This window comes from Lipotes vexillifer, unplaced genomic scaffold (genome assembly GCF_000442215.2).
Source record: "Lipotes vexillifer unplaced genomic scaffold, Lipotes_vexillifer_v1.1 scaffold911, whole genome shotgun sequence".
NCBI classification, from domain to species: domain Eukaryota; kingdom Metazoa; phylum Chordata; class Mammalia; order Artiodactyla; family Lipotidae; genus Lipotes; species Lipotes vexillifer.
The window spans coordinates 2,824,319-2,849,698 of NW_006781377.1; the positions used below are offsets into that span (position 1 = coordinate 2,824,319).

Below are 25,380 nucleotides of genomic sequence, written 5' to 3' on the forward strand. Positions count from 1 at the left end.
TCCGGGAAGATCCCACATGCCGCGGAGCGGCTGGGCCCGTGAGCCATGGCCACTGAGCCTGCGCGTCCGGAGCCTGTGCTCCGCAGTGGGAGAGGCCACAACAGTGAGAGGCCCGCATAACGCAAGAAAAAAAAAAAAAAAGAATAAATCAAATGCTGAAAATGTGGACTGGAGGCTAGAAAGGGCAGGAGGAGAGAGGGGCCTGGCATGGTCAGGAAAGTATAGGAAGAGGGTAAAATTGGATCTGAGACCACAAGCACGAGTGAGATTTGTGTTGTACTCAATTGAGAGAAAACAGAAGGGGGGCAGGAAAATGCAGGTAATGCTCAGGGGACAGTAAGGAAGCCACTTGGCTTTAGCAAGAGTTCATATGGAGAACAGATAGATGGGGCCAGGATGGAGAGTACCTTGACCATGGGCAGAATTTTCCTCTAGGTAGTGGGGAGCCATTGGAGCTTTCTGAGTTAGCAGTGACATAACCTTAAGAAGTCTTGTTGTAAGATGAAGTGCAGGTGGTATTTGGAAGGTGGGGGTGATCGATGTTGGGCAGGAGATGACCCAGGAGAGGGCTGCTGTAGGTGTCCGGGTATCAAGTAATAAAGGTCTCGTCTAGGATGGAAGTCATGGGACTCGAAGGGAAGGGACAGACGCAAGAAGTATTTTGTAAAAACAGGACTGTTTGGGGGGCTCGTTGGTCGTGGGAAACGAGGAAAAGGAAGATGGCAGAGACTCCTGGGAGGTTTCAAGACCAAAGGAATGAGGCCAGTTAATGTTCACTGAGTGCCTGTTGTGTGCCAGGCACCATCTCAAATGCTCGGTGAATATCAACTCAGTCAGAGAGGGGAATTAGAAAATCAGCTCGTTTGAGGAGAAAGATAAAACAAATCCATTGCCAACACTAGGAGTCTGTAACAGGGGGAAATGCGAGCAGGCATGGCCATCGAGGGGTGAAAGTGGGGCATGAAAAATATGTTAGGATGCAGGCATAGAATTGGGACTCAGAGGAAGGGTTGGTGCCCTGAGAATGGCTGAAGTGAACAGAGACCCTGTAGTGAATTTCCTACAAAACCTCAAATAAGGAAAAAGAGAAATAAAAGCAGCCAGCAAAGAAGGGAAAGAAGGAACAGCCACAGGTGAAGAACCAAGACAGTGCAGCGTGATGAGACCTAGACTAGAAGCATGTCCAAAGGAGGGGCGTGTCCTGCAGCTTAAACCCATGACGAGATGGAACGGAATTAGTACCAAGAGTAATCGTTGTATTTGATTGTCCAGATCCTAAGTATGGTTCTGCCTCCCTCATGGAGGATCACTGAGAGTTGATTGTAGCTCCAAAGCAATACTTTAATATCGTATTTTTTAAGTCCAGAGAGAACTTAGATATCCTGTGCCAAAGCAGGATAAAATTTTTCCCCATCTTATCCGAGCCAAATAAATATTCTAGCTCTTGTTGTCTGCCCCTAACAAGAGCTCCAAGAATGCAGTCCTAGGCTTTCATAACTGACTTCCTCCCAGAGTGTGATCTGAGAATTAATTCCTCTATAAGTTCAGTCAAGCTACTGCTTTGTGGTTTGTCTCCTGTTTTCTTATAAGGTAGGTGAATTAATTCCATTTCTGCACTTTTTTTTTTTTTTTGGATTAGTGCTTATGAAATATGACAGATTGACAGCCCCTAGAGACCTGGAGTTCTCTTGTTATTCTATGAACGTATCGCCTGACCAGCAACGCGCCTCCAGTCTTTGCATGTCTGTCGCCCCCTTCCCTAAAGATTGCTTCCCTACGATGCTGGCATGAGGGACAATTAAAAGCAGCTGATGGACTGGTGCTTGGTGGTATAAATAGTGATTAAGAGCCCAGGCTTTGGAGCCATTCAGAACTGGGTTTAGATTTTGGTTCTACCATGTTAGAAGTTTGGGACTCTTTTGTTTTCCTCTCTCCTGACCATTGCTTCTCTTGACAACATTATCCTTAGTGGGAGGAACATGGGTTTTAGAGCCACTCAGAATCGAATGGGATCAACTCCCAGTGTCACCAACCTTGGGCTTTCATTATAACGTGATCTATCATTTTATAGCACTGCTGTGACAATATCAAATAATGCAAAACACCCAGAACAGAGCTTAGTATGTGCTCAAAAAATGGTAGCATTTGCTAGAGGGTTTTGTTTTGTTTGTTTTTTTAATTGAGTGACCAGAGCAGAACTATGGCTTCTAAGCAATTTTACTTATAAGCTAGAAAGCCATGAGATTCATTTAGCTCGGGGAGACAAAATTCTGAAAAGAGGGAAAAAAATATATCCCTCAGCTTATTTTGTACATAATGCTGAACTACGGCTGACGATTTAACTGATTTGCCTGGTTCTGAGAAAGCAGCTCGTAAGAGCAGCCAGCCTTTTCTCCTTTACATTCATGTTGTAAAGATGAAAGCATAACAGAGAGGGAGAAGCCAGAGGTGTGGCAGAATGTTAAACCCTGAGAGTGGTGGTCTCACTGCCAGAAGACAGGGGAGCCTGGCCTGGCCTTGGCCATGTTATGTTTGAACTGATGTCAGAACATTCAGGTAGAACGGTCCCCTCAGAAATATCACACTGAAGGTCAAGAAAGAGATGGGACCTCCGATGGGGATTTCGGAGGCCTTGGTACGGAGGTGATGGTTGATACTTGGCTACAAATGAGTCTCAGAGGGAGAGAGCAGGGGTGAAAGCGTAAGTCTTGGGGTGCCCCCAAATTAGGGATTTCCAAGCAAAAATGGACAGAAAAGAAGAGAGAACTGGTCTGGAAGATATAGGGAGAACCAAGAAATTATCCTACTTTAATCAAAAAATAAACAAAGGAAAGGAGAGTTACTGAAAATGTGGGCGTATCAGCTGTTAGAAGCTGTATAATGTCACGGAGAATGATGATGAAACAAAGCTACTGATTTGGTTTTGTTGACTTTGCTTTGATTACTGATGACCTCCTAAGGACAGTTTCCATAGAATGATAGAGGCAACAGCCAAGACTGCAAGAGTTAAGGAGTGAGGGCTGGTGAGGACATCGGGGCATCAACTGTGAATTCCTTTTTTTTTTTTTTTTTTTTTAAGTTTGCAGTAAAAGAGGTAGAAAATGGAATTACTTTGCAGAAGTTGGAAAATAAATCTCTGTGACCTCCCCTGGCCAACAAAGAGTTAATGGCATAAATGCACAGTAATTTCAGAAGCATTAAAGAGCATGTTTCCATGGAAACATCAACCTACAGAGGGAGAGAAAGAGCTAGGATCCCCTGAAAAGAAGGAACAGCAGAGTTCTAGCCCCCGCACAGTACAGCAGGGAGAGATGATTACATGTTTCTTTCAGCTTCCCTGTGAAGATGCAGTTGGGGGTCCATGGTGCTGTCCTCTTGAGGACCAGGAAAGAGGGAAAGGGAGTTAGGTTTGAATAAACTCTTGCCCTCACCTTGCTTCAAATTCTGACTTAAGGGTCAAGCCATGTTAGAACATTGGAACAGATCGATGGGTGTCTTTAACCAAGTAACTAACTAAAATTAGTTAAAGAAATAAACAAGTTTGATCTTCCCCTGGACCCTCTACTCTAACCTGGTCTAGAAACCGTGCTATAAAGTACTGTGATTTAGAGCAGCACTTACAGAAACTCCAGAAACACATAGGCTGTGTTTGGTTGATAACCTTTGATCAGCACTTTCGCATTGTAGTTTCCATCTTGGCGTCTTCTTCTTGGTCATAAGCTATTTTATACATTTCATCTCACTGTTTTCAGGTCCCTGATATCCCTTTTACTATTGCCGGATATATTTACATTTCCTGCACCTTCAAACCCAACCAGACTTTAAGGAGTGGGTCCTCTCACTGAACCGAAGCCCCAGAAAGCTCTTCTGCAGACTGTGCTTTGGAAACCACATCAACAAACCCCTTGTCGCTAACTAACTTTCCCGACAGTTCACTTCCTTCACGCCCATATTATGTTCCACAGTGCATCTGGGCCACATGTATGTTTCACTCCCCTGGTCTTCCCTTGGACCCTAGACTCAATAAATCATTCTCCTTGCTATGTGAAAGGGCATTGTCCTTGTGGCAGGTGGTTCATGACTGCATCTTCTGAAGACGGAGATGTGTGCTGGAATGAGTCAGCAGCCCCCATCACCCTCTGTCTCGCATCCATAGCATGAGGTCATTATGAGGCGCCCATCTCCCCGAACGACATCGTCTACACCCAGGCATCCTGAGTCCTCTGTCTGTTGGAAACCATCCCCTGCCCCTGGAATATCTTCCTTCTTTTGATCCTCTTTTCCTCCCGTTCAATGTAATTGCTTCTAGAAATTTCCACCGAAGGTCTTTCCGTTAGACTGGAAGACTGAATCATAACCCCCTTTTTTCATGGACGACAGTTCCTCATAACCTTCACTCCCAGCCCCTGTAACTGAAGCCATCTCACTAATTCCTTTGTTTAGCTCTTCTGCCACCCTTCAGTAGAGCTGTTGGGGGCAGTTGTGAAATTAAGCATTTCATAGCTACAGAGTGGGTAGGTGCTATGTGCATGGAGATATTGCCAGCGTGTTCATTTTGTTGGCCACCTCAGGTAGAGGAGAGGGTAGAGATGGGCTCCTATGGAAGAGCAAATTGAGGAACTGGAGAAAGGCCAAAAGGAAGAGAAAAGCCTCCTTATTCTTTTCCCTTGATGTCATGCCCAGGTCACTTTGGATTCTTGACCAAGGGCGTATATGACCAGGGTTTCTTTCAATAAAGTCTGAACATTCACAAGAAGGAAAAGGCTTCTGGTCGTCAGGGTTGAATGTCCTAGAGAAGTCTGCCAGTCACTGTTTGGCTGCTTTTGGCATATAGCCCCTGAGCAGGGGCTATATAGCCCCTGCCAGCTCTTGAGCTAAAATGGATATAAGAAAGGCAAGTCTTCACCTGCCAATTATTAGTAGGCGTAAAGAAGAAATAGCAGTGTACTCAGCGATCAGCTAGCCTTTGACCTGTCTTGGCATCTTCTGTGAGAAGGTCCCAACTGCTTAGTTTTGGCAGAGCCCACACTGGGCTCTATTCCAGGATACTGAGCACATAATCTGGGGAAGAGAAGAGGGGTTTTATTCCGTGCTTTTGAAAAAGGAAGTGATTTTAACTAACATGAACTTAAAATGAAAAAAAAAAAAAATCCAGTGATGATAACATTATCCAGAAGAGTTACTTGATTCCCTCCCACTGGGAGTGTCATCTTGCGAACTGCCTCTGATAACCCTGGGTTTCCCGTCGCACCCTCGCCTGTGTCGCCCGTAGCAGAGGTGGCGCAGGGCTGTGGGCACGGCACCAGGAGGAATTCCTTCCCCGTCTTGAGTCCTGTGCACAGTTCCCTAAGGGAGAAACAGCTCCGGTGTCCAGCACTCTTGATGTATCGGCATCGCCAGTTCCCTAAGGAACCCACAAGAAGGAGCGTGCCCCCTCCAAAGGAATTTTAAAGAGAATTGCACAGTGTTCCAGTCAGGGTTCCAGGAGGTCAGAATGGAGGTCATTTTGAGGAGTCATTTATTCTAGACTAAAGTTATGGAACTGTGAGCTCACCTTTTGCCTTCCTCAGGAAGTGAACTATACATGGAAGTAGAAAGGTTGAGTGATTCCCTGCTGCAAAGTACCTCACAGGGGGAGCCAACCATAGGAGACAAAACAAATGGCCCGAAGCCTTAGCAGTCCGGATACTGTGGGAATGGGAGGTGATGTGCTTTTATGGAAAAGAAGAGATCCAGAAATTGGGAGACCCGGACTCCGAACTTACCCTGCCGAAGAGCGGCATCTTCCCAGGCCTTCCTTTAAATATGGAAGCTCAGACTGTGATCCAGGAGTCCCCACTAACTCTAACATTCTCTGATACCCGGGCAGTATTTTTTAAAAAGGGAACCATCATAATAACAACAACAGCAGCTAAAACCTAAGGCTCATTATGTATAGATGCAGTGGTATAGTTCTAAGTCCTTTATGTATCCTCACAGCAGTCCTATAAGTGCTATTATTATTCATATTTTGATAGTGAAGAAACCGAGGCAAAGAAAGGTTAAATAACTCACGAGGTCACACAACTTCAGAACTGGCTGAGCAAGGACTTGAGCAGAACTCATCTGACCGCAGTGTTCTTGCTTTTCCATACCACGCTGCACTGCATATTGGTGGTACCGTTGTGTGTGTGTGTGTGTGTGTGTGTGTGTGTGTGTGTGTGTGTGTGTGTGTGTGTGTGTGTTTAATACATACTACATTCCCTTAATCTTCACTTAACATATTCTGTTTCTCCCTTTTTTTTCCATCTTCACTATTTTTCTTTTTATAGAAGTATAGTTGATTTACAGCGTTGTGTTCGTTTCAGGTGTACTGTTTCTCCCTTTTATTTTCTTTCTACTAACTCCTCATTAAGCATTTTGAGGCATTGTCCAGGCCTTTTCACTCATTCGCGTGTAGGGTATCTTACTAATGAGGACAAGCTCCTGGGTTTGATCCCAGATGGAATGATCCAGAGGAGAATTGTCACCTGGCCATGGCCTGCCACATTGACCCCGCTTGGTGAAAGGGTACAGAAACGAGGATGAAAGAGCAGACAGGAGGCCATTGCAGCTGGTGGCAGAGCCCCTCGGAGCTCACTGACTTCACATCTTTCTGGAGGAAGATGAAATATTCTCTACCTTCTTATATCTGAGCAGAGATTGTCGGGTGACTCTCAACAATGCCCCTCTGTTTTCTTTCATGTCAGATAAATCTAATTCGTGGCATTCAGTCATGAAACAGAATTCGGGTAATAGTTCTCAGAAATATTTCATTGTCAGGCCTAGGGGCCAGAGAAGACTCTCTCACTGTAATAGTTGGTGAGTTGACACATCACCATTTACCCCTCAGCCAGATTGCTAAGGGGCCGATCCTCACCACCAGTAGGAGAGAGGAAGTATATTAAATTTATATCAGGTGCTTTGTGACCGCCTAGAGGGGTGGGATAGGGAGGGTGGGAGGGAGGGAGATGCAGGAGGGAAGAGATACGGGGACATATGTATATGTATAACTGACTCACTTTGTTATAAAGCAGAAACTAGCACACCATTGTAAAGCAATTATACTCCAATAAAGATGTAAAAAAAAAATTTATATCAGACAGCCTTCAAGATACTTTAATATCTCATTAATTTAACACTATGAACTTAGAATTTAAACAACTGAGATGTGGGCTGGCCCAAACTGGAAGCTCATGTGATTTGTAAGGAATGGTTTGTAAAATAAATGAAGGGCAGAAACACCACTTCAGAGAAAATGTTTAATCCACTGGAAGACAAGCTATTTTTAATTTGCCTCAAGTAATTATAAATTAATGTTACAATCTACTTTTCAAATTAGTTTTTCCTGACGTTCTCTACTAAGTTTCATTTTGCAAAATAAGAGAAAAGGCCTACACTTGACAGCTTAGGAAACTGGTATTTCTAATTTTGTTCAACAACATGTTTTAGTATTTTTATATATGAAAATATATGCCTGTATGTGCCAAAGGAGACCTTTAAAGCTTCTTCAAATCCCTTTTCCTCAAAAAGAAAACCATTGTTGGCCGGAATAAAATAATGCGTGTGCCTTGAAAACATTGTCACGTAACCTAGGAACTGGTGGATCTAGGATCTGAACAGAAGTGGTCCGACTGCGGGGTCCTTACTCTTTTTTTTTTTTTTTTTTTTTTTTTCTGGTACGCGGGCCTCTCACTGCTGCGGCCTCTCCCGTTGCGGAGCACAGGTTCCGGACACGCAGCCTCAGCGGCCATGGCTCACGGGCCCATCCGCTCCGCGGCACGTGGAATCTTCCCGGACCGGGGCACGAACCCGTGTCCCCTGCATCGGCAGGCGGACTCGCAACCACTGCGCCACCAGGGAAGCCCAGGTCCTTACTCTTAAATGCCACGCACACTGCCTGCTGCTGTTCCTGCGGGTGCTGGTGATGGAGAGTGTGCGCAGTCCTTCTGCATTCCTCTCTTCAATTAACTTAGTTTTTCCTGTTTCTCCTTATTTTCTTTCTACCAGCATTTAGGGGCATTGTCTAAGTCATTCATTTGAGTGCAGGATATCTCACTAATGAGATCTTTCTTCTGGGTTTGATCCCAGAAGAAACTATCGGTAAGTACAGGAGAGAATTGTTCCCAGGCCATGCATGGCCTGCCATGTTGACCACATTGTACGGGGTTGGTCATTTTGGATTCATTTTATTTATTATGAATTTCTATTTAGTCTACCAAGCCATCACAAGGAACATCTAATTTTTAAATATTTTGCTTTCTTCCCCCGATACTGGTCTCTAACTAAGTAGCTTTTAAACGTTTTTAAGTCCACTATTTCTAATCCCATGGGAAATTGCTCCTACTATTTCAAGAGAAAACATGCATATGAAATAGTAATTGTTAAAAAGAGACCAGAGAAAAGCTTTTTGAAAGATCTGTGGTTTTGTCATTTAGATGATAGAGTTTAGCAATATAATAGCCACAGTATTAATCAGATGAAACGTAGAGATAGAGAGCATCTCGAAGGAGCCCTGTGCTTCCTGCATCTGGCAAGTGAGATGGTCTGAACGAGTCTATTTTATAGATGAGGGAGCTGCAGGCTTTAAATGGTAAGTGACACACCAAAGACACAGTGACAGAGTTACAGATTTTCAGAGCTAGGAAATTGTACACAAAGGGGGCAAGAATTCAACCCTCCTCCCTGGAGCTGTGTTTCCTCCTTTATTATTTTGCTCTGAATAACAAATGGAAATTGGAGAATTTCCAGTTCTCCAGTGGAATGGAAATTGGAAAATGGAAATTGAGAATGGAGAATGGAAATTGAGAGCTATGAAAAACTCCACCATTTTTTTTTTTTTGCGGTACGCGGGCCTCTCACTGCTGTGGCCTCTCCCGTTGCGGAGCACAGGCTCCGGACGCGCAGGCTCAGCGGCCATGGCTCACGGGCCCAGCCGCTACCGCGGCATGTGGGATCGTCCCGGACCGGGGCACGAACCCGTGTCCCCTGCATCGGCAGGCGGACCCTCAACCACTGCGCCACCAGGGAAGCCCTACCATTTTTGAGGCATGGTGTTGAGTGAAAAGATCACTGGTCTGGGGGTGAGGACACCTGGATCCTCTTTCCAGCCCTGTCATCTGATCTTGGTAAAGCCACAGAACCCTCTGGACTTCATCTGCTTATCTGAAAATTGAAAGGATCGCCTGAGAGGAGAGACTTGTCTCTCTTATTACCACATTAAAAGACATTCATAAAAAGAATCTAGTGCCTTGTGAAAATATGGAGGGCACAATTAGTACTGTGGTGCCAGGGCTCTTGGTTTGCTGGGAAAATTCTGGCAGAGCTCTTCCGGCACCTCCCACACTGGACATACTGCTAAATCATTGCAGCAAATGAGCTCTGAGTGGCATGGTCAAAGTCAAAGAGGCACAAGGGCTTTTTACCTCAACTTGACCCCATTAAACCCAGTGGAGGATGACTCTGGCCACACGCAGCAAATGTATTGGCTCTGAGCCCATGAGGGTTCTTTTCTGAGACTCTCCACAAGCCAGGGTCAGGCAGGAAATGAGATGGGTTTTATTTTCTGCAGTCTGTATGAGGGGTCTGCATAGACCAGGGCATGTGGCACGTGATGTGAGAATGCTGAGGGGCACATCTGGGGCTCAGCGACGCTGATTTCACTTTACTTGGTGCCGTAAGGAAAAGAACACTGAACTTGAAATTGGAAGACTTGAACTGCAGTCCTGAACAGGCAAGTCACCTGCGAAAGTCAGGTAGCGTCTTGGGACCCGTTCCCTCCTTTCTAAAATGAGAGTTCTCAGTGGATAGTTCCTAAGTTTTCTTCTAGTTCCGGCAATCTGAGATCTGTGTAATGTTAGAACTTTATGAGACAAGCCATCAGGTTGCTGCATCCCAGGGACAAATCAAGCAATATTTTTATGTACCAAACGTTGATGGGCCTTCCAGCGGATTAAAGTTTTATGGACAGAGCTTCTGAATATGTCTGCCACTTGAAGCTAGGTTTTCTGATTACATACTTGAGGATGACATTTTTAGAGAAAAACAGAATTGCTGTGGCATCTCTTAATCTTGTAGTTTAATCCTTTACTGAGAATTCATACATGGACGTCTTGAGGTTTTAATTTAATTAATATTCAAAATTGACAAAGTACAGCCAGATCCAAAGGTAGTTGGATATTTTCAGGTCTTATGGAAATTAAATTAATATGACCATTTGACCTAGTTTATCCTCCATACGTGAGATACAATTTCCATTCCTCCCATGTGTTCCATGGACAATTTGGTCTTATTAAATGTAATCATCACACTTTTACTCACTGAGGTCCAAAATGAGGCAAGGTCCTCCCCTTTAGATACTCAGATCAGGCTAATATCTATTTTTTATTCTATATAACCTTATATTTGTGTCATATTTTATATCATTTTTCTACCCCCTATTTCATGTGATCATCACAACCTGATAAGCTGGAGATAAAAAATGGTGTTTCCATTTTAAAGAGGAAAAAGTGAGGTTCGGGGCCAAGGTCACATGTCTAAAAGTGACCACACCCCCGATTATTTTTTCACACTTTTCAGTCCCAGTGAATGGATTGGTCTTTTCTGCTATTCAAAGGGCATCCTTGCTCAAGGCGAGTATATTATTTGCAAGCTCCTCACTAATAGCTAAATGTTGGCGCGTCCCAGGGAATTACTCAGAAAAGCACAATGTGAATGATTAATCTATGCACTGCTGAAGGATGTGAATGATTAAAGGATACTTTGGAGAAGAGTATTTTGTGCATCATCATAACATTTTAGTACTATTTTGATAAGTACAATATATGAGAAATGCCAACATAGAATAAAATGAACATGTCCAACTGGAAGAGGGTGAACATCCCAGAGAGAGAGAGAAATATGTAAGGAAAATCAAAAGGCTCGGGGAGCAGGGACAATTAGAGAAATTAACTACAGAGCAGTTACCCGTGAACGTGGTTTATTTTCTCCGAGTTTGAATTTCTCAACTTACCCACTCAATTCAGTGCTGTCCCCTTTCAAAGAAGTCATCTTGAGAGGCTATATACTTATTCCATTCGTGCTGCTTATTACATGATTTTTGGAACTTCTCTTTTATAATTGCCTTCTGAAATGGACACTTTCTTTGAAATATTCTTAATGGCATTTTAGATAAAGTCAGAATTATTCAGAGCCTTGTCTGGTGAAAAGGAGGGTGCTTAAACCAGATAATTTATTTCCCTCCCTCCTTCTCTCCCTCTTTCCTCCCCTGCTTTCCCTTCTGAACTTTTTGTTTCTCTTTCTCTCCTTCTGCCCTGGCTAAACTTCACACCTCACTTCCCAAGCCTGGAGCCTGTCAGAAGACCCTTACCTGATTTTCTAGAGCCGCACTATGGAATAGAAATATAATGTGAGGCACATGTATAATTTAAAATTTTCTAGTAGCTGCATTTAAAAAAAAGTAAAATGAAACAGGTGAAATTAGTTTTAATAACATAATTCCTCCCTGCCTCCCTTCCTTCCTTCCTTCTCCATCTCCCCCTCCTCTCTTGCATTCTTCCAAAAAAGAGGCAGGACTAAGTTTTTTTACATGTTTTGTACACCTTCTCTGCAGACTTCCAGAAATTACTCTAAGCCGCACCATATTGTTGTCGTAAGAACATATTTTTCAAGTTGGTTATGTTGGGTGCTTAAATTCTGGTCTGTTCGTTTAAAATATTGTGTCTTGTGCTTTTGTAATTACACTCCCTGAAGTGAATCATATGGGACTTCGGTTGGAGCGTTGACGTTGCTGTCAACTGCAGGAGACCCAAGTATCACCCTCTCAGCAGTGCCGGGCTGGAGCAGGCAGCACCGAGCTGAGAGGAGGAACAGCACAGGCGATGGCGAAGACGCCAGGGGGAGCCTTGAGCGAAATCAGGGATGCTACACTTTTACCGACTGCAAGTGTCCAGAGAGTGTGGCCAAGGGGAGAGAGGGTGGGAGCTGAAGCCGTAGCATAGCAGGACCGCATGAAGGAACCAGGGATATTAAAGCTGCTGTGGCATACGAGAATCAGGGTGGGGTGCTAGAGAGGACATGGGATCGAGAATGGCACTTAAAATGTTATTTCTGCTCCCAGTTAGCTGGAGAACATTGGACACATAATTTGACCTCTCTGTGCTTCAGTTCCCTGATCTATCAAGTTAAAATTATAGAAGTAATTGAGCTTATGGTTTCTTCAAAGACTAAAATTTATTTTGTAAGGGATACACGATAAATATCTTCAAATACTTGAAGGGCTCCCATGTGGAAGAAACATTAGACTAAGACTGTATAATATCTGAGGTGGAGACCGGGATCTAGGGGTGGTAGGGGAGCAGATTTCAGCTTTACGTAAAAAAGAACTGCCCAGCAGTGAGATGGCTGCCTTGACGGTAGGCTGTACAGTGATAAGCTCCCCATCAGTGGAAGTATTCAAGAAGAGCTGAGAGGGCTGGTTTTATGATGTAGAAGGGAAGCATAAACTACAAGAAGTAAGTGGCTAATCGATTGTGAAGGTCTCTTCCGATTTTGAGATTCTAGGAATCTCTACTCTTTTGAGGTCCGTATTCTTGATTGCATTTGCCCCGGAGTGACCGGTTGAAAAATCCCAGGCGTCTCTAGAAGTGAGAAGTGGTCCATGAGGATTTGGTTCACAATGCCTAGTCATCTCTAGAAGTGCCTGAAGGACATGGCATCCTAGCAACCTTGTTGCTTAACCTAATGTTGTCTGGAAGAATCAAAGAAGAGGCTCACAGTTCCGTTGAATGAAAAGACTTAAAAGAGGAGCCTTTAAGCTACCTCCTGCACGTTCTTCTGCCCTTCAGATGTAGTAGGACACCGTTGTTGGTCAAAGGTTTGAAGCCCTTTAGAATGCTCAGGACAATCGCAAGATTCCCATTTTGCCTCTTAGCAGAGACACATCTCACAGCAGCAACAGGTGCGAGGCTCCAGAGTAGCATGTCATGTGAACACGGAGCGAATCGTTATTGATTCCTTGAGCCATGATGGTAGAGGGACCTAAATTACCATCAGCACAGTTGCACTATGCCGTTGGAAGGAGCACGCCTGTGGGAATTCCCGGTGAGGGAGCTTCATCAGGTCAGAGCAGCCAGCAGGGGGATGGGCTGAGCGGCGGGTACAGGTGTTGGAGACGGGAGACAACTCCATTGGTCTGACTCCAATTTTTAGAGTTTCTGCTAGTTTAAGTGCCTGAACCTAGAACACTCTGTGAAATGTCTCTCCCTCCTCCCCCATCACCACCTCCCGCCCCTGCTATTTTCTGTTCACTCTACAAAGTGCAATAGCCCTGGTTTCCAGATGCATCTCATGGAACCAGATCCCTGACTGCTGGACTTATCTTGCAACCCTTAGAAGTATGGGCTGGGCAGGCACATCGAAAGAGTTCAAAAGTGTAGGCATATCTCTAGGAGGCGGAAAGACCCTAAACTCCCGCCTCTCTGAGCAGGAAGTTGTGTTGGCCCACGCTCACTGTGTCTCGTCTCTACCACCTCTGCCCTTTAATCCAGCTCCTTTTTTGAATACTAATCGCTAACACTTAATGAGAGTTTACTCTGCACCAGGCCCCGTGGTGAGCTATCTAATTTAAGCCTTACAAACCTAATAGAGTAGGTTCTTTATTACCCCATTTTTGGCAGATCGTGAAAAAACTGATGTTCAAAAGGCTAAATAAGTCGCTCAGTCATAGCTGCAGACTAAAGTCAAACCCACTGCCCTTGTTTTAATTTTCTGTCTTTTCTTATTATTCCTATTATGTGAAAACTTGGATGACGGTACTGGATCATCAGATGGGAGCCCGAGGGGTACAAGCTTTACGTGGTATTTGTACCGCTATCTATGTGTCTGCCTCCAGCCCATTCTCTCCGTCTTCCTAACCATCTTGTTCTAGCGTACCTTCTTCGTACTTTCAACCTTCTCTGTATTTTATCTTTCCAGGTATCTGATCAATGTGACTTTTGAAGGGAGAAATCTGTCCTTCAGTGAAGACGGCTACCAGATGCACCCGAAACTGGTGATCATACTTCTGAACAAGGAGAGGAAGTGGGAGAGGGTAGGACATGTCTTTGGCAATTCTCATACTAAGTAGAGGGGGTGGGGATCGGAAAGTCTGCAACACATTGGAGGAAAATGGCGCCTTGGTTTTGCTCTCTGAGCTGGAGAGCAAGAGATCAATACTTTAAGAACACAGGGGAGGCCATTTCTCAAACTTGCATCTTCATTTTCTTGCTACTTTGGTCAATCAAGAGATGATTGTCCCTATGTACTTCTGTTTTATTGGTAGTGGTGCTGTCTGCAGCATGACTTTGTTTTAATGGAAGAGTGTGCATGCACAATATAACGCAATTAGGTGGAGAAACCAAATCACGGTGTAATTCAAAAGTCGTGTCCTACACGGTATAGTGGGGAGCCCTGTGAAGCCTAATTTATGAGCACGCAAGTCTGGATTTCCTGTGACTGGAGGTTTGCCATGCAAGGCTCTTCTCAGGATCTCTCCCACTGCCAGCTGATCACAGTGTCTGAAATTCTACCATTAGGCGTTAATTTACGTGGGCGCCAGACTGCCTAGGTTCAATCCCCAGCTCCTCTACTCACTAAATTGTCTGTTTAGGACCTTGGGCAAATCTCTTAACTTCTCTGTGCCACCACTTCCTCGTCTGAAAAATGGGGATAATAATAATAGTACCAATAACACAGGGTTGTTATAAGAATTAAATATGTTAATATATGTAAAGGACTTAGAAGGGTGCCTGGCACATAGTAAGCACTTACTAGGTATTGGCTTTTATTATTATACCTGATTCCTAGTTAAGTGCGAATGTTCCTGAGAGTAATTTCATCACTGGTGTTCCCGAGAATGCTCGACAGGGCACTTGTGCCTTTAGACGCTTTGCTGAGAAATGGTTTCCAGATAAATAAGACCGAGAGATTGCCGTCTACTCTGTCTCACTCTGGGAGATTCTCAGAACGTATTAGCATTTGAATGTTCAGAGGTGTCTTTTACTGTGAGGGATAGTTGACATACATCGTTATACTAGTTTTAAGTATACAGTATAATGGTTCAATATTTGTATATACTGTGAAATGATCACCACAGAGAGTCTAGTTAACATCCGTCACCATACATAGTTCCAAAATTTTTTTGTTGTTGTGATGAGAACTTTTAAAATCTACTCTCTTAGCAGCTTTCAATGTGCAACACAGTATTATTAACCACAGTCAGCATGCTGTACATTACACTCCCATGACTTATTTATTTTGCACCTGGAACTTTGTACCCTTTGACGAACCACCAGTCTGTTCTCTGAATCTGTGAACTAGGTTTTTTTCTTTTCCTTTTGTTTTAGAGTCCACTTATAAGTGAGATCATGCAGTGTTTGTCTTTCTCTGTCTGACTTACTTCACTTAGAATAACACCCTCAAGGTCCATCCATGTTGTTGCCAATAGAGGTGTCTTACAGCAAAGAAACACCTTTAATTTTATTTAATCTGGCATTTCCCCAAATGATTTATCATGAGATCCCTTTACCCATGAAATCATATTCTGTGAATCACGTTGGGAAACATTGATTTACAGACTCTGCAGACGCTGTGGGCCAGTTGGCTGAGAACAGACTTCAGGATGTCAGCATGGCTCTGACTAGGATGGAAACCGGATGGTGTAGTTCCAAAGAGAGTAGCCAGGAAAAGAAGCCAGAGATAAACTTCGTGAAATTCACCACCTTGTCACAGAGAGCCGTGGACAGGTGGTTATGAGAATGCTCACCTGTGAAACCAGGCATGTGTGGGCCTTATCTTTCAAACCAAAGACCTCGATCTGTCATGTGTTCCTCATATCAGGGCTTGGCTGTAAGGCTGCCATTATGCCCGGGGTTCGTGATTGAAGCTGCCGCCCCTCCCCTGAGTTGTCATTTGTCCCAAAATGGCTATTCCCTGGGCTTCCACTCCTTACCCCAGTCAAGCTGCTTTTCACTGCTGCTGTGGAGACATAATCATTCAAGGAGTGTCTGGGCCAGCATGTACAACAGGCGCTTCTGTATTTCTCCAGAAGAGGAGTTACTAAAAAACGGAGGCTTCATACGTGGATCAGAGGACATCCAGCTAGCGTGGCTTTTATTCAGTAGACTCATGATCACTGTCTCAAGTAAGGGGCCCTCTCACGACCGTCCCGTCTTAAAGAGACACCACTTCCCATCATTTGTGCTGCCTTCTCTTCCTTAGGCTGGAATCTGAGGCCTGGGACCCACAGCCCTTTCCAAAGCTAGACCCTTCTTCCGGGGGCTTGGATCCCGCGCCTCCTTAACAGACCCACCTCTACTCTAACTCTTGAACTTATTCCTTATTTTCTATATGATCTGGGAACCATGTGGATAATTTTTTAAATGGGCCTTCTCCTCTCTGACGCCCACGTTGAACCAGTCAGATCAGCCCTGGACATGGCTTCTAGGAAGAGCTTCCCAAGCCACAATTCTAGTTCTTTCTCTGCCCAAAACCTGCTCAGAGCTTCTGCAGTTTGTGGATCGGGCCCAAACTCTATCTATTCTTGCATTCAAGGCTCTGGTCTCTTTTCCAACACCCGTCTTCTCTTCCTCACCGTTTCCCATCTCACCGTCAAGCTACACTGGACTCCCCTCTGTTCTGAGAATGTGCCCTCGTATGCCTTGTTCTCCGTACGGAGTGTCGTGATGTTTTCTTCTCCTGGAATGAATGCTCCAATTATACAAACCATAATCATCCTTTGAAGCCCAATTACAATGTTGCAGTCTCCATCCCTGATCTTTGACCAAGATATAATTTTTTGCTCCCTTATCCCCTGTAGCCTTGGTCCATACCGCTGTTGTAGTACTCGTCACATCTGCCTGTGTTAGAGTTGCATGTGTGATGCTTCCAGAGGACAGAGGCTGTGTCTTTATACTGTCGTGTCCTCATGGCAACCTGGAGGATCGTGTTGCATAGCTCAATAAGTATATGTAGAACGAATGAGAACCGTTACGTAATACAAGAGTCTAAAATCCATCATGAAGAATCCAAGTTTATGCTATTGCCCTTGATACAAGAGCTCGTTTGTTTGGGCGAGGGGAGATAAAATCTTTATGTAGATTGAGTTTTCATAGATCGTACTTTAAGTGTGCTAAGGGAGCTTGTTATTTAAAGAAATTCTGTGGGTAATCTTTTGATAAAGTCTTTTGGGGGGATTGGGATCCTAGAATAGAACATTTTCATACTGACTTGGTGACATCAGGGAGCATTGCTGAAGAGAGATCTTCAGTATTCCTTAGGTTCATGAGCCACACAGCTCCCAAACTTGGAAGCCCTTGCGGGCAGGGTGGGGATGCCAGGCACAGGTCTAGGGCATGTCTGGGATGTGGTAAAATCGAACCGTGGGAAGTTGTACCTTTTCTTCCACTGTCACCCTGGCCCCCAGAACCCTTGTGCATTCTTAGGACTCCTAATAGCATTCCAGAAGGCCCCCAGTGGTCCAGGGAAGACTTAGACTTCAGAGAGGCAGGCCCTCAGGGTGAGGATTCTACAGTGAAGAGATGGTCACTGGGGAGATAAGGAGAGAAGGAGTCTCAATTTGTGGAGCAGGCGTGGGCTGAGAGGTGGGGCCTTTGGCTTCTGGTGATGCCCCTAACTGGCTGTGTGACCTGCTCTTTTCACTCTTCTGAATCTTTCTGCCCTCATGTCTAGAATCATGGCGTGAGATGGGTCCTTTCCAGCTCTAACTTCTGAGGTTACATATTCACGCTGTAAATAAATAGGAGCATGGCGTGGAAGTTGGTGAGAGCTGGAGCGCACAAAAGGAGCCCGGCTTTGTATTTAAGGACAGTAGCTCCCAGGACACGTTTGTCATTCTTGTCATTGAGGTAAACGGCATCTCTTCAGAAGGCCTTCCCTGATGACCCAAGCTGAGGTAGCCACCCAGTCAGGTTTATTTTCATTTGCTTCAAGATACTTATTGTCTGACGTTTTGCTTATTTGTCTGCTTGTTTGTTTTGTTTATCACCTGTTTTCCCACACCAGGTCGGATGCTGCGTGGGCGAAAGGGCCTAGTTCACCTCAATAATTCTAACACTTAAGAAGAGTGCTTGGCTCAGAGGGACCACTCAAAAGATAATTGTTAAATAAATGAAGAATCCGTACTCTCAGGAGGGTTAGAGCAGTGACTGGTAGTGACCTTCTACCTGAGACTCTCCCGTGTAGACTGAGCGGTTTACTGAAAAGCACGTAAGAGCAGGTACATCTCCCTACGGACTGAGCACCCCAAGGACCAGCAAGGGACTCAGGGCGCCTTCGGGAGGGCTCATCTCCAGGCAGGCACGCCCCAACAGTGTTCGACAGGAAGCCTCGGGAAGAGGAAGGTTTACTGTGTGAATCGTGTGATAGGATTTCGCAGTATTCCTTCAGGTTTTTACAAAGTCGTCTCAAAGCTACTGTCTTATCAATTTGGTTCCTTCCAAAAGACTTCAAGTGATGGCGGGATAGTCTGTGGGACTGAGCGTGGTTTTAGAAATCGGAGAGAGCCGAGTTCAGTTTCCCGCATCGCCATTTATCAGCTGTGTGTACAGAGCGACTGGTATTACCGGGGTCTATTTCCCTTTTGTAAAATGGGGCTTTACATAAGGCTGTCATACAGATTAAAGGGGATTTTACAGTAACCAACTCTAAAGGAGATATTATAGTAAAACCAGTTAATAGTGGCTGAAACATAGCCAGTATTCAACAAATACCAATTGGTAGTCCCCACCCTCCTCGAGTAAATTTTTAAGGTAATATCTGCACATGGTAAAACGTCAAATGATACAAAAGAACATCCAGTAAAAAGAATGTCCTCTCATCACCTATGATCCTTGGTTCCCCAGGTCCCTCCTCAGAGCAGTCATAGTTCGCAACGTCTTACGTATTTGCTCTGAAAATACTCCCAAGTATATACAAATTATTTTCTACATATACTCAACCTCTTCTTTTAAACGAATAGTACATGCTTTTGTGAACCTTTAGTGGGATCGTATGTTAGTAGCCTCTAAGGAGGCATGGACGCTGGGGGCTAGAGCAGCAAAGAGATCTCTGGATCAGGATTATATTCGCAGAAAGCCAAGTACATATCTCTGGTACGTCGAAATGTGAAGAACATTTAAAGAGGAACACACAGACACAGACGGAGAGCATGGGCTTGTGGACACAGGAGTGGAAGGGGAGGGTGGGACGAATTGAGAGAGTAGCATTGACATATATACGCTACCATGTGTAAAATAGATGGCTAGTGGGAACCTGCTGTATAGCGCAAGGAGCTCAGCTCGGTGCTCTGTGATGACCTAGAGGGGTGGGAGGGGGGCAGGGGCATTGGGAGGGAGGCCCAAGAGGGAGCGGATATACGTATACATACAGCTGATTCACTTTGTTGTACAGCAGAAACTAAGACAACACTGTAAAGCAGTTATACTCCAGTAAAAAAAAGTCCAAAAATAATAAAGAGGAACACACACACACACACACACACACACACACACACACACACACACACACACACAGCATGGTGAGTTGGAAAGGGTAGGGGTTGGTGAAAAATATTTGTTTGCAGAGTGGCTTCATTTGTAAGTCTCTCTAAGAGGGGGACAGATGCATCAACTTGCATTAAAAATAGTCTGGCACAGAGAGGCGGTTCCAACAGGCATTCATGCTCCTGTCTTTATCGGAGCCTCTCATGATTTGCTTCATTGCCACTGCTCCCTGCTTCCATTTAATCGTTCCTAAAATGGGGATAGTAGAAATGAAATGCAGTGGGGTGCGTTCTGAGTAATGACTTCAAGAAATGATGATGATGCATTTCTCAGGTTGTAAGAGGTAAACAGACCTTAAATGGTCTGTCTGGGTCGGAATTGCAGGACAATACATATGATTTGCCTCTCCGCCCGTCTTTCCCCCAAACTCGCCAGAGGTGTATTTTAAAAGCGCACTCCCGCTTCCCTGCCTCCACCTACCAGAAAATAGCCCTCCTTGTGTAGATTAAAACATTCTTCGTTTGTCTGGGTCATTCTTTGGGCTCCCCAAGCCCCAGTTATCACCTTAGGCTGGCAATCCTGAGAGATTACAGCCGTATCCACCAGTGGAAAAGGGTTAAAGGTGAAAGTGGTCGGTAGGAAGTGCTGAGTCCGTAGTCGTATTTATGAATTAACGTATGGGTCAGTGAGAGAGAGGAAGGGTAAGCAAACTGGTAGAGAGAAGACTCCCAAGAGCTGCCTCAGCAGCAACAACATTACAAAACAGAAGGTCCCACCAGCATCTGGAGCCTGGGATGAACGAAGCTGGTTAAGGGATGCTTCCGGTAGCCCCGTATCCCGGAGGCAGCACTGAGTCCAGGCTGTGGCTGCTCTGTGACACCGATACCTGAGGACTAGAGTGATCTATTCCAGAGCGATCAAGTGGGTGGTGATATGACAGAGGTTGATCGCTACTGTGGCAGATTCTGCTTGACAGCCATTGACCCGTGACATAAAACAGCCCGTCCATTCCTTCGGGGAGCGTGCGCACGCGCGCACACACACACACACATTCTCTCTCTCTCTCTCTCTCTCTCTCTCTCTCTCTCATCACAGACGAACTGACGGTCTGCTCACGAGCACAGGAACCACATCTGGCTGGTTTTCCGCTAGATGTCTGTGCCCAGCACAGTGCGAGACAGTACTAAGCAGGCCAGGAAATACTTGGTGTTGCCTGAACACACCTGCCCCTACTGAATTCCACCTCCCGCCCCGGGGGAAGAGGCCACGGGCTATCCACGTGCTCTCTCCAGACTTTCAGAGGGCGTCTGAGGAGTGAAACAGAAGCTGCTCCCCGTGTTGGTGTGTTTTTTTCTGCATCTCCCGATACCACCACTTGACAACATGCTCTTTCTGCCGACTTTGAACTGCATACTAATATGCATCACTGGATTAAGGCATTAAGAGACAGGATCCATGGAGAAGGGCTGTGGGAATTGGGGTCACGGAGGGGAGGAAGAGGCAACAAGGTGATGACTTACTGTCTTTAAATATGTGAAGAATTATTGGACCAAGTGTTGAGGTCAGCTGTTCACTTTCTCCTCCGAGACAGAACCAGAGTAAGTGGGCTTAAGATCAAGCAGAGAGGATTTATATTAGCTATAAGGAGAATTTCTTTCTAGAGAGAAGTGTTGAGTACCAGAACTGTTAACCCCACCCGGGGCTGACTTTGGAAGAACTAAAAATTGGGTATATCTTCATGGCTCTGTGACGTGCAGTCCTGCCCAAACAACAATGCGTGAACTACAGGCTTTGAGAGTTCTTCTTGCTTTCCCCTCCCTCCCTTCCCTCCTTCCTGCACATAACGATTGAGCACCTACTATGAGCCTAGTGTTGCCCCCACCCAACTAGTATTATTGTTTTCCTAGTTGCTGGGGAAAGGAGTATTGCAAGGAGAAGGGCGCTTATTGTGACACTTAAAATTTCTGTAACCTAAGGTGATTTTAAATCTGACTATCTGATATAGTCTAATAGTTGGGTGGCTCTTTCATCTTGCTTGGTTAGTAAAGACCGTGCGTATATATGACAATGGTTTATAGACAAGGCCTCTGGATTACATGCTTTTCGTGGTCTTTCCAAGTTGTGATTATCACAGACTTTCACATCCAAGTGTTCCCTTCTTTGGTTCCCTCAGTTCCAGGAGCCGTGGCCCATGCTCTTTGCTTACACCCTTTCCCAGGGTCCCGGAAAGAGACCACTGGGGGCCAGCCCATGGTGGGGAGGTGTGCCCTTAACCCCCCAAGGTCTCCACACCCACTCCTGGTAGACTCAGTGAGCAATGTCAAGCTGCTACCCCCATGTACATTTATAAAATAACTCGAAGAGCAGAGCAGGTTGTACTGGGGGAAAGGACTTCAGAAATGTCATTTCAGAAAGGCTGGTTGTCTTCATGTGCTGTCATCAGCCACTGAATGAAGCGGAGAAAAGAACAAGATAACCTTGGTTGACTTTGCTTTTGAAACCTATACCTGGTGATGGGGGAGAAAAGCAGGATGGAGCTTGGAGACAGAAGTGCTGGCTTAATCTTGACTTAAGGAAACACTGTATAGAGGAAAGGATCCCCAAAGCCAAAAGATAGCTTTCATCCACCTTGTTTAAATTTTATTGAGGGTTTTATTTCATGACAGCTGTCTTTGCTTGGCTCCTGAGTCCTCTGAGCTTTCTAATTCTAGGCTACAATGTTTTTCCAGTAGTGGTATTGAAGACGGAATAGTGGTGTAGAGGTTACAAGACTCTTATGTTGATATACAGGTTAAAACCAACATTTATGATTTTCTTATTATAAAGGTAATTGGTGCTTATTAAAGATACTTGGGGGGACAAAATAAAATTTACCCATTTACATGCCTACAAAGAATTAGTGTTTACATTTCTTCTGTTTCTTACTGATGCTTTTTTCTGTGCCTGCGTGTGTGTGTGTGTGTGTGTGTGTTTTAACACAACGCAGTGTGGTACAGTGGAACTGGAAACGCAGTGTATGAACAGCTTGCAAAATCTTCCTTCTCTCACTGTGATACTGCGACCGTTTTCTTATTTTATTAATGTTATCCAAAAGCATGAAACTTAATGACTTGTCTCGTATTCCATTGTAAAGATGTATCATACTTCTTTAAACTGATCCCCCATGATTAGGCCTTCGTGTGTGTATTCAGTAGAGACTGGTACTCATATGAGAATAATTTCAGAGTTTTTGATAATCCAGCTTTGATGTGTAGGATTGATGTCCGAGGTGACAAGGTTTGGTCACCTTCTTTTGTTGTCGTTTTATGTCCCTAAACATTCAAAATGATATCCTTTAATTCAAGAAGCTTGGGTTATATTCATTCAGTAACAAGGAGAAGACACACATGCAGTGGGTGTGAAAGGCTCTCCTTTGTGATTCCTGGCCTGCTGGGGATCCCAGAGGGTTTTTCTCTTTCTGACCTTCTGATCCTCTAACTTTGCTGGTGAGAGTATTTCTTATCTTTGGCAGTTATAGCACACAGAGGATGGGGTTGTTGATGTGGTCTGTGTCTGCAGTTTTCAACATCCTGGGACCATTTTCTTGAGAGTTGGAAGCTTGTAAAATTCAGGCCCGTGTTCCTAAGGAGGTAGTAGGGCTCATGCTTGGTATGACATCGTTTCTAGTGCTGTTTCCATTCTCTGTGCCCCAAGTGACCCGGGAAGAAGGGAGAGTGATCCCCTTCTTTCACCAGTGGGGCAGCATCTGGCTGGCTGACTCACATACCCACAGGCTGATGTGCCTCAGGACTGTCCGGGCCATCATGGCAGGGACAACTCTTTTCATACCTTGGTGCATTTTCCACCGAACAGGCTACTTTGTGCATACATTAATAGCGTATACACTTGCCCTGAAGTCTGAGGTGTGACATTAAAGCTATAATATCTGAATGTTCTTCATCTACAAGCATATGCCTCTGTTGACCTATCACCAGGAGATCTTCTGCTTTGAGGTTTTCCTACAGCGATGACAGATTTGTACAAGTCCACGCACAGCCTCTCTCTCCACAACACCTACTTATGAGAGCTGGCCGGGACCAGGGTGAAGTGATTCGTGTGCATAGGGAGGGAAGCACCGACCTTGGCATGTTAACTCTGCTGATCGGCCCCCAGTGCAAAGAGTTGAAAGGAGGTGTTGGCCAATTAAGAAAATAAACTGCCTTTAAGAATGAAAGCTATTAATAAAAAAAAAAAAAACATGAATACAAGCATTCCACAGCAGCCATAGCACTCAAGATTATTTGGTGTGATTTTATTATTTTCTCTGTCAGAATGATTTCTGTCCATAATTTGGTGAACATTTCAGTTCATTTTGAGAGAGAGACAAGCTCCTGCCCTTTCTTCCAGCTCTCGCTCTCTGTGATGATGTGACCCAGGTATTCTCTGCCGCCCATAAAGGCTGCCCATTGCCAGTTCTACAGGCATTCCAGGTGTTAGCTCCATCAGCTACGTGTTCTGAAGGTTTAAACTTAAAACAGATCTGTGCCAGGGGAATGATGAGAATGAAAGTGTGGTCTTGAGGAGACAAATAAAAGAGGGGAAGAGCACAAGTAGACGTCCGGGAGAGAGTGATAGACCCCAAGGGAAAGAGGACCGTTCTCCACAGCTGTGTTTTCAAAGTGCGCAATATTCCCCGTTTACACCAAACTCTGTAGATATCCTTTCACGTTTTTCTACTCTAAAGGTTTGGTGTATGATGTCTTCTAAGATCGTCAATTTTGGCTATTCTCATAATAACGCGTACCATCTTTTTCACTCATCCCATAAGGAGGGGAGCTTTCTGGCGTAGGAATAGAATATTACCTCGGGTAGAATTTCTGGTGGATGTTTAAGCCACCTCAGCATTCTCTTTATAGAACAGTGAAAAAACACCTATTCTCCCTAAAGGGTCTGAGAAAGATGTACAATTTCTAAAACACTCTATCCTGAGACCAAGGGATCTTAGGAAGATTTGGCACTAGCACATCTGACATTTATTGGGCCCTTTATTAAGAATGTGGTTTATGAAGAGTTTTAGCATATATGACCTAATTTTGATTCCTATTAAAACTTACTTCCTATTGCACAGGTAAGTGTACTGAGGCTCAGAGAAGTTGTTTGATTTGCCAAAGTCATACACTTAAGGAGTGGCAGAGCTGAGTGTAGATATTTACGTCTGGCTCCATTTAAGTCCAATATATGTTTTGCCTTGATACACGGAGTATAACGGTATAACTAGACTAATGGCATCAAAGCGTAGCACTACCAATGGGGATAGTTTTGCAGACCAGAGGACAGACCACACCACGGAAATACGTGAGCACTACCACATGAGAGTTTTTAAACAAAGTGTTCAGAAATGGTCCTGTACCGGGTAGGTGGGGGGAGTTGGCTTAAACTGTGATTGGCTGTTGCAGTGTAATATTTTCATGAGAAGATTATAAAATGAAAAAGTAAGGGAAGGAGGAATGGAAAGAGGGAGAGAGGCAAGAAAGATAAGAACAACAACAGAAAAGCTTTTCTGCATGCCTACATCCTTATACCTTTTCACTACCTATTATTAAACACACATTCACACACACACATCCCTAAAAATACATACATGCATACATTGCCTCTTTTTTTCAGCTAGAACAAGAACGTATCTCCTCAAACTGTGAGGACAGAACACGTTTCTCCCAGTAACGAGGGCCACAGCTACCTACAGAAATAGTTGTCTAGGTCCTGATTACATAGACGGGATGGATTTCCTAGCAAATAGTTTGCTTCTGCATTAAAAGGTCTTCTAAAATGCAGCCACCATGGC

At 44.6% G+C, this 25,380-nt stretch overlaps 1 protein-coding gene across 1 annotated transcript in view; it reads left to right on the forward strand.

Annotated features, from left to right (window-relative positions):
- Positions 1–25,380, forward strand: part of GRIN2B (glutamate ionotropic receptor NMDA type subunit 2B) — a 296,216-nt gene that overhangs the window by 176,275 nt on the left and 94,561 nt on the right. The window contains exon 3 of the mRNA XM_007454634.1: positions 13,993–14,107. Coding sequence (XP_007454696.1) covers positions 13,993–14,107 — 115 coding nt within the window. The remainder of the gene's footprint in view (positions 1–13,992; positions 14,108–25,380) is intronic.